The sequence below is a fragment of the Amphiprion ocellaris genome, chromosome 23, assembly GCF_022539595.1.
Source record: "Amphiprion ocellaris isolate individual 3 ecotype Okinawa chromosome 23, ASM2253959v1, whole genome shotgun sequence".
In the NCBI taxonomy this organism is placed as follows: domain Eukaryota; kingdom Metazoa; phylum Chordata; class Actinopteri; family Pomacentridae; genus Amphiprion; species Amphiprion ocellaris.
In genome coordinates this window covers 3,434,880-3,448,395 of record NC_072788.1, presented here as the reverse complement: position 1 = coordinate 3,448,395, position 13,516 = coordinate 3,434,880, and the positions used below count along the sequence as shown (strand labels likewise).

The 13,516-nt window shown below is 41.3% G+C and overlaps 1 protein-coding gene across 1 annotated transcript in view; it reads left to right on the top strand.

The window, feature by feature from the left end:
• sorcs2 (sortilin-related VPS10 domain containing receptor 2) overlaps positions 1–13,516 on the top strand; it is a 355,821-nt gene that overhangs the window by 100,103 nt on the left and 242,202 nt on the right. Inside the window, exon 2 of the mRNA XM_055007856.1 lies at positions 1,202–1,269. Within this exon, the coding sequence (XP_054863831.1) occupies positions 1,202–1,269 (68 nt within the window). The remainder of the gene's footprint in view (positions 1–1,201; positions 1,270–13,516) is intronic.

Here is a 13,516-nt window from a genome sequence, read left to right as displayed (position 1 = left end):
TTGTATAGCAGGTGTAAGAGACATTGGTGCTCCTCTGCTCCTTGTTATGAAGGTGAAATGTTGAATGAGGAGCTGGTTTCAGCTTGGAGTTTCTCTACAAGAAGTGGTGTGTTGGTTTGGTTGTTGAGTTAAAATGTCAAGAAACTTTCTTAAAGCTGGCTTACTCCACCTTCAGAAGACCATTAAACTGGAACATACGAGATCAACAAGGCTCGAATGTATTTAAAATGGCTTTAGCTAACTCCATTATCTGACAAATATGATTTACTGAAGGAAAGGAATAACTGATATTTGGAACCAATATGCATTTACAGTAAAAATGAAAATTTTGATGTTAAAATTCAGAATAACACAAACATAAGCATAAAAATTCATTCATATACTTGTATTTAGTTGTGTTTTAAATTAAAAAAGAGCTTTTCCGCCTTTATCCGTCCTGAGTGTTGAGCTAAATATTGAATCAGGCCAATAATCCATTGATCCCTGCAGCTTACTGCAGCAAGCTTAATTGAAACTGGAATTATTGGATCTGTTTATGTCGTGTCTAGCTCTTTAAGCCAAAGCATGATACATTTTTTGGTCATTTGAGGTCAATGGAAACTTGTGTAAATACAAACTGTTGGCACTTTTTTTCACCTTAAAGCATAGATGCTCCACTTTGGCACTTTCTTTATTGGGAGTTTGATGGTGATGGTCAGGTAGTGTACAGTGGCTTGATGAGAGTGGAGATGCAGTACAACCAAAACAAAAGGTTGGGAAATAATTCTCTGTGGGTTTTAACCATCTGTAACATCTTCCACATGACACATTCTCATTTGATATTGCAAAATTATTGATCAGTTCAGCTTTAGAAATGCACCAAAAATGCACCAGATTTGGGATTCTAAGGCTTTTAACTTGGCAAACCTTGTCATTTTTGATGTGAATAAACGGTGAAACGAGACTCTCTGGGATGTACAGTTTGACCATTTTGAAATGACATCAGTAAAGCATTTGCACCAAAAAACTTAACTTGGCAGTAGTAGGGGTAGAAAATAGAGATATCTCTGAATTAAGAGAAAAATGAAACCTTTTAATGTCCCATCATGTTGGGGTTGTGGATGGCTCTTTGGACTTCTGACCTTCATGCTTTGAAAATCCCTGCTACAGCCCTGATTCCAGTCTTACATCTAACCGCCTCTCTGTCATGCTTCTCTTGCAGGTCATCCTGATCCTGACCAAGTACTACCATGCTGATTCCACCAAGGTGCTGGAGAGCTCGCTGTGGAGGTAAGCCAAATGTTTACAGCGTGTTTTGCTCTCGCTAGACGTCTTCATGTCGTGTCTGGCCTCGGACTCACGCGGGCCTTTCATCGGCGAGCAGCTTCCCTTTAACAGCGAGGTCAGCGCGGGTCTGGGTTATCTCTCCGCTGTGCCTCTTCAAGGAGACGAGGGTGAAACGGAGCGTTAGGGCGGACAAAACATCAGCAGGCAGCTACAAGTAAAGTGGGGGACCGGACAGTGGCGCTGCGAGGCCGGGGCGGGCATCTGTTTGGGCAGATAGCATATCAGCATGGCACAGGGCAGGATGACGGGCACCGGCAGCGCCAGGGAAAGGGGTCAAGTCTGGCTGGCAGAGCCTCTTGCATTTAGCGAGGCCGCTGCTGGCCAAAAACACTTCTCACTTCCCTCGCTTTTGAGCGATGGGGGAAAAAAAGCATCCATTTTGCTCCACTTGACAACAAGTATATCTTGTGTTGCTACACATATTCTCATGCAGTATCAATGTCCTCTTTATTCTACATCCATTAGCTAGCAGCTCCTGGAGAGCCGCTCTGTAACTGAGCCTGACCTTGTAGATATCAGAGTGGAAGAGGCTTAATTATATTCATATTTCCTAATAAAAACTTAGAAAATAGACGAGTCAAGGCTCATAAAGCTGGCTAAAATTAGCCGCCTAGAAGGCATTCGCACGGAGCAAAACGTGTCTGATGGTGGTACTTAATTCATGCCATTCACCTCACTGAGGGCTCCATGACTTCAAAGCTTCAGCCCCTCATTAGCTCTGACTGACTGTCTCCCTGGAGGACAGATATGAATAATGTACATATTTTTCTCCTTCCCCCTGTTGATGTTTTAATTGTTGCAGTGTATGAATAATGCTGGAGATTCACCACTGGACAGCTCGCTTGAGAAAGGGAAAAAAAAAACGAACGGCAAATGGTTGAATTTAATCTGAATTGAACCTAAATTGGCACAGACAGATGGAGCTGGCCAGCTGCCTGCTGGCATCGTTGTGGAAAGAGTAGAAATTAGCATGAAATGATCATGTTTCCTGCAGGACCCATACGGCTATCTGACCATGTCGCGGTAGGGATTTTCCTGTGAGGTGTACCTTGATTCCTTTGTAGCTGTCAGTCTGGCGTGGCGTGTGGACAGCCACGGTCCGCTGGCCTATAGGCTTTGAAGTCCCAGGACAGCGGGATCAAACGAGAAAGATGGGGGAAGATGAATGGGTTTGCCGTCTTGCCTTGTCAGGTGGCGTAGATCAAGATGCCAAGCTTCACACAGGGGGAAAGTTAACAACACAGCGCAGAAAAGTTTTCTGGGCAGCTGAGTTAATGAACTGAGGCCTTCTCAAATCAGCGGAGGTCTATACAGGCTTTTGTTATTTCAGTAAGCAGCATACACAAGCGTCTTCACAGCTGAGCAACTATAACCAATCTTCATGGATTTTCTCCCCAAAAAACTGGATGCCAGCCAGTTGGTACAGAAATCATTGAGAGTCTGGTGTGTTTGCTGGTAATACCTGCTAAACCTGAACCTGAATGACTTTTGATTGGGTTTCAGTGTCTCACGATGGCATAAAAACGTGCTTTTTTTTTAGAAGCTTTTTCTCTCTGACAAGAATGCAGTTCGATGATTGCTTATCCAGCAAACAGCGGAGGTTATTTATATCCAGCACTTCTTTGCAGGTTGGCTAAAGCTGCTCATATTCTATTAGGGCAGACAGCTCATCACTTTCTGTTCTGTCGAGGATTTACTCTCAGGAGGGAAAACAAAGGCAATTTCAGCTTTATTAAAATGCCATTAATTAGTATTTTAAAACTACGTACCACTTCATTTAACTGTCGAAACCTCAAGCAATTTCTGGGCATTTGCATTTGCTGCTGTCACATTTTTAGACTCTTTTTTTCTCATTGCAATTTAAGTCCTGCACCTCTATGCTAAAGTTATGCAATACATCATGTAAATGCTGAATTGTGTCAATGCAGTCTATTAAAACTAGGTGTTTTTTCATGCTTTTCTAGCAAGATATTTCTCCCTGCTGAATGTATCTTCGAACAATTTGTTCCTTTTCACACTATTCAGATATTTTACTGTCTATCTACACTGTCAGTTTGTCTCCATACTTGTCTTTTGTGTAAACACTGCCTGCAGTTCATTTTGAAGTTGCTGAATATTTAAATGAGATGTAAAATACAGTGATTTTGATGTTAAACTTAGATTTAGTTAAATTTCCCAGCGGAACAGCATGTCACAGATGAGCTTTTCAGTTTCTGGCTCTGATAAATGATGTAATTCCTGCAGTTTTTTAGTTTATATCAAGATAAAAAGATAAGATAAAAACGTCCTTAGAAACTGCCAGTTGGTTTTAGGGTTCAGGATGTTGAGCTTTAGTTCATGTCTGGTCCACAGCTAAAGAGCTATCAGGAATGATATTCACTTCTGATGCAAAAGGTGACTTTCTGAGCAGGAGAGGAGGAGCATAAGTGGCGATAGAGTGGATCATCCACTCTTTGGAAAGTTGGTGGTTTGATCCCCGCACTCCTCGTGTGTCAAAGTGTCCTTAGGCAAGACACTGCACAACAAGTTGCTGATGGTAGGGAAGCACTGCTGCATTGCAGCAATGGTCATCATTGGTGTGTGAGGATATCTGTGAATGGGTGATGGGAAACACATTGTAAACTGCCTAGCTAAGGTTAAAAGGCACTATATACACTACTGTTCAAAAGTTTGGGGTCACCCAGGCAATTTCATGTTTTGCATGAAAACTCACACTTTTATTCATTTGCTAATGTAACTGCACAAGGGTTTTCTAATCATCAGTTAACCTTTCCATTAGCTAACACGATGTAGCATTAGAACACAGGAGTGATGGTTGCTGGAAATGTTCCTCTGTAACCCTACGGAGATATTCCATTAAAAATTTCCAGCTAGAATAGTCATTTACCACATTAACAATGTCTAGACTATATTTCTGATTCTTTTCGTATAATCTTCATTGGAAAAAAAATGCTTTTCTTTTTCCTTATTTCTTACAAAATAAGGACATTTCTAAGTGATCCCCAACTTTTGAACGGCAGTGTATGTGGTGACCAAACAAAGGCATGAAAAGTGGCTTCGTAACCTTGGTGAAACTCGAGGACGGAGCTCCAGGTAGAGTGGTGGTTGTACAAATTTGGGCGGTTTGCATCCTTTCTCCTACCAGCAGTCAAAGTTAATGTTTTTTTAAATCCATATCGCTGATTAAATGGTAACCACATAGTTTTAGTAGTTAAATATGTCCTTGGATAGTCATGAAAGACACTGACAGATGACTTTTGTTGGGTAATTACAGCAACTTGTTGAAAGCCAACTGTCATAATGCAGGTTCAAAGTCAGTAAAAGTCTTCGCTTTGAGAACACCCTGGACTATTCCATGAATCACCAGGTATAAAGTTGCCAACTTGTACCTTCTAATCATAACCACAACCACACTCCTTGTGTTTCCCAGAGTGCCGTGCAGAGTTTTGTCTGTCCCCAGGCTTCGGCGTCAGCTTTTATTACCGCTGCCTGTTCCTCCTGCATGCCTGTCCGTTTGGTGTGTTATGGCTGGCCCAAGGTCCCGTGCTATAACACGGCTGATAAAAGAGCTCCAAACATCTCCGCTCTTTGTGAAGGGAGAGGTGAACAAGTGAGCGGCAACATACCTGAGGCTTTCTCAGGCCGTTTATGTTTGTCTTTGAAGCCACACGCGTGAGAACTATGAGAGCATTTACTGGTAGGAAGATGACTCAGATTTTTCCATGTGAGGCTGTAGAAGTGTCTGCAGGCAGCATGACTTCTTTCTCTCCGGCTGTCTTTGTAATCGGAGCCTCAGTGTGTCCAGGCCCAGGTCAATAATTGATGCTGTAGCCGCAGTGATGTCGTCGTGTTTGTCTTCGGCTGATTTCAGTTAGCGCAGTCAGAGGTCCAGACCCCTGAAGTGAGAAGAGATACACTGGACACTTAATACCCAGATGCCCCGCTGAGTCTATGTGTGTTATAGCTGCACATCAGTTCCAGAGTGTGTGCTACTGCCCGCCTCTGTTCTGGAGAAAAACAGTCTTGCCTGAGCATGTGGAGGAGTTTCTCAATGACAAGCACTTTGAACAATATGAAATTATTTGATAATTAGCTGCTACTGTTTGTCATTTTATTAAAAGATTGAGAGAATCTTTTAATTATAAAATGCTTAGCCTGCCTGAACACTTTCAGTTCCATTCAGTTCTATCTGTAAATCACACCGAGGGCACTTCACATAGTGAGGTCAAGACCTCATGATATTATATCATAAAGAGAAACCCAATGATTCCCTTTGAGTGAACGCTTGGCAACACGTTTAGAGGAACATGTGTTTTGAACATCCACCTTCAAGGCCGTGCAGAAATCCTGCTGCCGTTGCCTCCTGCTGGCTGCATCTCTGTGTAATCTCTCTCCAAGAACTCTGCAGCTTTTGTAGTCTTGACACAACGCATGCACACTTGCACGATGTCTGTTGTCTTGCAAGTGCAGAATTTGCAGAATGAGAATGAACTTAAAAAGAATCAATCATCTGGTTGATCAGATAAAGTTGGTATGATTGTATAGCTCTATCAGATCCTAGTATACTATCTGGCAACCTTTTTTTGGAATCATACTGACCTTTACTGTCTCCTTTATCCTCAATGCTTTATACATTGTGCAATAATCTGCTTCTAGAGTGTCTTCAGATGGTGCAGACTTCCTGCATCCTGCTTGAGGACACTTAAACAGGATATCTGTCTAACCCGATACTGTCTTTCAGGGCGACTAGTCCGGACTTATGCCTTAAACACAGATCAAATTCGGGTTCTGCCTCCGAGTAAACACAGGGAAAAGTGCTTGCAGATTAGGTGAAGGCGTGAGGATTTGCCAGCGCATTACCAAACACTGTGATGACTGCCGGCTGACAGAGCTCATCTTTAGACTCTGTTACTCCGAGTGGGGCCATGCAATACTCAGTAAACCTTTTTGATCCTCAAACTGAAAGGAGCAGATGCGCTCTTCACTTTTTTTTTTTTTGGCTCTCAATGCTCGGTGCAAGTGTTTCTTATTTTTAGACGGTATATGGAGCTTCAGATGTCAGCCAGTCTGTGCCTTCTGTTGATGATTTGATGGATAGAATTTGATGTGTTGTTACGTCTTGATCAGAAAACCAGATATAATATCTTGCTGCATATGTTTCGATATCTCAGAAAGGACACATGAATGCAATTTGTAAACTAGTTTGGAAAAAGAAGGTCATATAATGGACTGTCCAATTATTTCAGTTAGATTGTAACATAACTGTAGTTATCTGGGATGCGATTTAGGTTTATCAGGTAGTGATTTAAACACTGATCGATGGAAACAAGGGCTGCCACAAACAACCTTTTTCAAATAAATAATGTATTGATGATTTTACCAATTAGTTGTTTAACCTAAGCAATTGAATTTCCTCCAGAAACGCCAAATTGTCATATTGTTTATATTCATTTTGTTTTGACAGCTGTATGTTGCAACACAGTGCAAAATGTGAACAAGAGAGTACATACTTCAAGATGATAAAAATTTTAAAAAATGGCGTATTATTTAAATCAGTGGCGCAAATCTAAAAGAAATCCAAGTTTCGATTAAATCCCCTTAACAAAATGAAAACATATGAGCACTAACCCAGCAAGATTATTGGTGACTAACCTTCAATATAGACCCTCAGTAACCCATATTGGTCAAATATAAGTATTCATATCCTCATTTCTGCCTTAAAAATGTGTTAAACCCAACTTAGACCAGTGCTAACTTCAATAGCCAAATAAAGTTTGCTATTCCCCTCCAAAAGCCCAAGCTGGTCACATCCAAGTACTTCTTAATTCATCACTCTGAGGTTTTTTTTTTAATGCAGTGTACCAATCTGTGATCCATTTACTCCTATACTAATCCCACTCTCACATAAACAGGGTATCGGTGTTCGAGTAGAGCTGCTATTTATAATTCATGCCATCTTCACACGTCTTTTGAAGAGGCGAGGGGGGCTGGTAGCCATTGCACTGGGGGGGCTCCACTGTTCCATTATGGATGAAGAGATCGTCTGACAAGGCTCCTATGTACGGTGGATCAAACACAACACACTCCCACAAACACTCCCGCGGACAGCATGTCCATCATTTGGGCTAAAATGTCAGATATGCTAAATTGCTTGATTAAACGTAGCCAATTTCAGAGATGCTCCAAATGTACATGCTTCAGTCCGAGTGGAAAATGTGATCGGAATTTAGATTTCGCTTCAAGTTTAATGAAGAAAATCTGCATGCATCTGTGTAAAAGTATGCATTTATATGTATTTATACATCAGCACCAGTATTCTTGTGTGTTGCACAAGAGCATTTTAAGTGTGTTGTATGTATGTGAATGAATGTAATCTGGCTGCATGTGTTGCTACGGTTTCAGTTTTTAAGTGTATATTCCTCTATATTTGTATATTTTTGTGTGGTTTCCTTGCATTTATATGTTTGTACTTGCAGACACCAACTGAATGAGTGGGGAGTGAATTAAAAAAAGAGTCTCCAGGGCTTGTTTAATCTGAGCAGTAGGGGGCATCGCACTTCAGACGGACACGAGCCCTCCACCATCCACATTTCCTCCTCTGCCGCTGCCTCTCTCCGTCTTCTGTCTCAGACTCGAATTCAGAATTTATGACTGTCTTCGGAACAACAGCTGCTGTTGCATTCAACAAGCAGAGCAATCAGGGAGACGATACAGTGAGTGATGATGCAGAAAGTTGATGCTTCCTGACAGAACTGGGGCATAAAACAATGACACTTGACAAAAAAAGAGAAATTGTGGGGCTTAAAGTTAAAGCAAGCAAATGTAAAAATAAGCATTTGAATAATTACAGTAAAGATGCTTAGCTGCATTGTCATTGCAACATAATATCCTACACTTTGAATGCAGCACAAAGAATCTGCCACTACAAAGTAACCTTAGAAATGACATTTCTATCTATTTCAGTCACATCTTATGGTGCTAATTAGCACAACGAGAGAAGTGTTAAGAAATATTTGCATCACACGTGTGAATCTGGACCCTGTGCAGCCCTTATAAAAGCTAGCACCATATGTTTTTATTTTGTGAAAATATTTTTTTGTTAATCCCTATGAACTCATTTCAGTCCTGGTTTTAACAGCATGTTGGTTTAGGATGCTAAGCTCACAATCAAACTCTCCAGTGGCTCCTATCAAAACAAGCAGGATAAATCAGATCAGACTTGTGTATCTAGCTCTATCCTGCATTGTAATGTTAAACTATGCAACCTTGTCTTTCATTTTATGCCTGAACACATGTGACCTGCATAGGCTTTTGTCTCCAGGACATTCATGCTTTGTTCTTGTGCACAAGGGATCTCAATCCTGTGGTATCTGCTTTGAAACAACAAAGACTGTAATTTAAAATGAAGATATTGCACCACCATGCTGTAGAGGTGATAGTGAGAATAACAGGCATTCTGGTATCTTTACTGAAATGAATTAAATCGCCCTCATGCATGAATTATACATCAATTATACCTTTACAGTTTGCATTTACGAACACCTCACTTCCTCTCTGTTGACCTAAAGATTGCTTTTCGGTTCATGAATGACAGAAAGCAACACAGCATTGCAATACCTTCATTAATTATTTATTATATGTCCAACAACGAGACAGGATCAATCAGCATCTAACGGTGAGTCATAGTTTTTAAGCTTCAGTGAAAGCAGTGCTGAATCCTGAGCTCCATCATAGGTTATTATGTTACTAAAAAAGTCAGAATAGTTTACTAAAGCCAATATTTTTGTTGTATCAAGGCTTTTTCTGCAGCGCTATAGATCGGAATCTCTGTTGCTATTAATGTAATTACTAAATTACGACAACAAGTAGCCGAGTAACAATGACAGCAGATTATATTGTACCATAGGTGGCTGTAGTTTGATAAATTATCATCACAAATAGAATTTTCAGAAACTAAATCAAACTTTTTTGGAACTTTTTTGACTGAAATACACCACAGGATCTTTTGAACACTAGTCACTGTAAAAACCAAAAGGCTAACTGTACCTGTATTAGTTAATGTGCTTGACCAAAGTAGGATAATTGACTAAAGTAAGAAACCGTACTATATATGAAAGATCTTAACTCTCATACTGACATTGGTTTAAGCTAGCTTCAGTGCTTCAACAGCATCAATCATGACTTTTTTTTTTAGTTTGTTTTCCAAATGCGCCACTGGCAACACCATTTCCCACAATGCATTTCGACTGCAGATAGTTCATTCAGAGAAGTGGGTGCTAGTGCAGTGGGTCCTCGACTTAGGTCGAAGTTCCATCCCTACGGTGTGACGTAAGCCGATTTTCACCATAAGTTGGAACTCTGGTGAAATTGTAAACAAAGCCATTATGTGCATCATGATATCAATCAGTTTACATGTTTGTATAACTACAGTAATGACAAATAATCATTAGCTCACACTGAAACGCAACTCGGGAAAAAAATACTGGTGAAGATGTAAACTGTAAGTCTGACTTAAGCTTGGGAGCCACAGTGAAGTAAGCAAATGTAGCATAGTCCAATGTGGCAGCAAATGTAAACAAAGCCATCTTGTAGCGCTGCGTGACTACTGTACATACAGTATTCATCTGCTCTGCTCGCCAACTAGTTCCACTGAACCAGTTCTGACATAACGACGAAACGCCGTACATTAAACCGAGGACTGGCCCGTAATCAGTTCTGACATAATGGCGAAACGACGTAAGTCGAGGACGTCATAAACTGAGGACCTCCTGCAGTGGCTAAAGTAGAGGTCGAGGGTCTAGCAATGACAATTACCAGACTACGATGATCTGTCAAGTTCAACCCATGAACTTGTCCCTACTGTAGCAAGATTAATTTTCAGGCTTGTTGTCTTCAGACCCAACCAACACTTACATCGCCCTGGAAAAATAGTAAACAACAACAAAATGAATGCATCAGTATAGAAGAGAAACAAGCACAGTAGCTGTAGCGGTGAGGAATTGAAAGCACTGATAGGAACTTAATGCCTACAATTGATCATGTATCGTTGTTTCAATTTGAATCAATGTTTTGAAGCCGTTGCTTTGAGACTTATTGACTGCAGGGTAGTGCCACAGCTACAGCTCACTTCCCACTTTGATGCCTCCTTAATCAGTTTATTTTCAGACGTGGGCGTGCGTGCACACACCAACACACTCACGCTCGTTCCGCCGATACAAATGTGTTGATGATTAGCCCTCCCTGGGGTCCAGATCACATTTCCCAAAACTAAACCAGACGAGCGAGAGAGAGCCACAAAAGTAGAAAGACACGCTTTTGGGCTTAATCAAGACAGCATGTTTCATTTCCCTTCCCCTGTTCCTCCTCAACTCATCCTCTCCTCACTTCCACTCTATTTATTTTAGATTAATTCGGTCCGTTTTTCCTTCTTTCGCTCTCTTTGTTCTCTCAGTGTTTCTCCCTCGGTCCAGATGGTCCGGGGTGCTGTAAATACTTAATCGAGGCGAGAGCAGCGTCTTCAATCCGTCCCTGCACCCCACACCTCCACCGCCTCATCATTTCCCTCCTCCATGCATATTTCACAGCCTGGAGAGAGAGTTTCTGAGAGAGACGGCACCCAAGAGAGCTCTGCTTGCTACCTAAGATGGCAGTCTGCTCTCGAAACACGAGTGGTTTGAAATAGAACCAGAAAACAAGTCTCGAGGGTCGTACCAAAGGGATGGAGGGGAACCATTTCAGAGAGGATGTAAAGATTCTGTATAGAACTTTTGGAGACTTTAAAGATACAAACCCTCAGTAAAGACAGACTGAAGAACTTTTTCCGGTTGAGGAAGGATGAGAAACACAAATGGAAGGAGGAAATCAATGAGCTGCTGTAGCGATGGATAATTTATTGTGTTTGGGTAGAACATAAGCCCGGTCATGTTTCTACTTCCTGTCTTGCCAGATGCTGAACTACCATCATCAAAAGTCAACTTTGCATATTAAAAATTTACTTCGAAAGGGTATACAGATGTTTTTTTGCTGTGAAACCTCCTGGGTTAGTGTTAAGTTTTGTTCACGATAGTTTAACAAAATGGCGAAACTGGACTCCAGTTGTACGCGTGGAATTAGTTCAGTGGGAAAGTAGCCAAAGTGTCTTTTTTCAGTCATTACTTAACCATTCCTGCTGTTCACAAGTTCCACAAGTGCAACACTATGATAGAGCATGTGAAAATGTGGGCTGTTGCAATTAATCTGTCTTATTCTGGATTCTGACAACACAATATATTTGAAAAACAGAAACAAGGCGACCCAGATGCTGCGTTGATTGTCATAGGAACTCTGCATCAACGCTTTCTATTGATTTTCTACCTTGTTTGAGTGTGGCTCTTTGAAACCGCTGCCTTCAAACTGACAATTTGCGGCTTTATACTGCAGGAACTCACGAAAGGCCTCCTAATTAACCTTTTCTTCTTTTCTGTCACTTTTACAGTGTAAAATGCAACATTTTTAACCGCGATGTTAACTGTTGAGTGCGTCAAAACACCGATCAATAGCAGTTACCATGAGTAACCCCAGTTCTATGAGATTGTTTGAAACAGAACAGTGGGAGAGTTTCTTATGTTAGTTTATGTGGTAAATTTTATGAGGACGGCGATGTTAGAGAGGTGACAAAGACACTGAAAGGGTCTGTGGCACTGCACTTCACACTGTGGGAAATTATGTGCTATTTTACAGTGCATTTGAATCTTAAACTGCTTTGTAATACGAAAGCCCCATAATAAATACATGCATTCTGGCCACATTGCTGCTGCTATGTAATGTAGTCACTGAAAAGGCCCACAAGACAGGATTGTTAAATATCATTTTACAGTTTAGGGGGCCAAAAATTACAACACAAGCAGGATATGAGAACTTGTCCAATAATACAATGATTGCCAACATTAATGTGTTGTAGATGGAGCAGGACGGGGAGGCGTTTGCTATCTGATCGGACCTGAAATCAGCTGGAAAATGAGACAACTGTGCGAGCATTTGTCCATGACTAGAACACACAGAACATCATGCCATGCAGTGTGTGTCTGCACATCCCCGCTGAGCATGAAGTGTAGCATCACGTGTGTTTAGGCCTGTTTTTTTGGCATGTGTCTGAGTGCATGTATAGGATCTTTTTCACACTGCAGCCATGAGCCCGGCCATCTGGAAGACGTTTCCCCATTTCCTCAAACATTTCTCCCGCGAGGACGAACACAGACCCACAACTACACACAGCTGGAAGATGGAGAAAGAAAAGAGGGTTCCTTCTGGATTTGCTACTGTCTAAACTGTGAAAGCGTATCCACAGGAACCGATAGCTGGCAGAGAGTTTATAGCTGGAAAAAGTGTCCCACTATCAACCCCTCTTTTTCACATGCTTGATCCTTCTTCCACTCTCCCCGCTTTTTTATCTTTATCCCAATTTCATGGCCTTGTTAGAAGCTGCCATCCCAAAGGACACTCTGACTTCTGGACCACACACTGAACTGCGATGCGCAACAATATTGCTGCAGGGACTGTTGTGTAACTTCTAGAATTTACAGTTTCTTGGAGGTTTGCGGCTGCTTAAAATAGCTCTGGAGTGGATGGACATGGCATACGTATATATTTGTTACCTGAGAGCCAAGAACTCAGTGAAATGAATATGAAGTAGGTGCAGCACACTGGAATACACGACTGAACACAAGGACTATCAGACACCAAAACCCACTGACAAGAAAATCTAATTTAGTGGGATTTACTTGGGATTTTGCAGTGCCTCATTCAGCTGAACTCAAATTGGCATTATTTTACACCATTGTCTGCAGTTGGTACATTTTATATTACTGCTATCGTTTTATTTTTTTTTACTTATAAAACATTCACATCACCTCTGATCCAGGCACTTGACAGGCTCCATGTAGCGCAGAGACCAGAAAAAGCAACAACATGGAGCTGCAATGAGTATTTTAATCACCACCTGCCTGTGGTGCCAGAGTTGATCAAAAAGTGACAACCTAATGAACACACTGTGACAGCTTGCCTTACATTATACTGCATTAAATTCACAATTTGGTCTGTGCTAAATTGCAAGTGCTCACAGGGTTTTCAAATATCTTTTGGTTGCATAAGAATGCCACTGTTTTTTTGGTTTGGTCGTTTTGCCATTTAGGTCCAGACTAAAATATGTCTG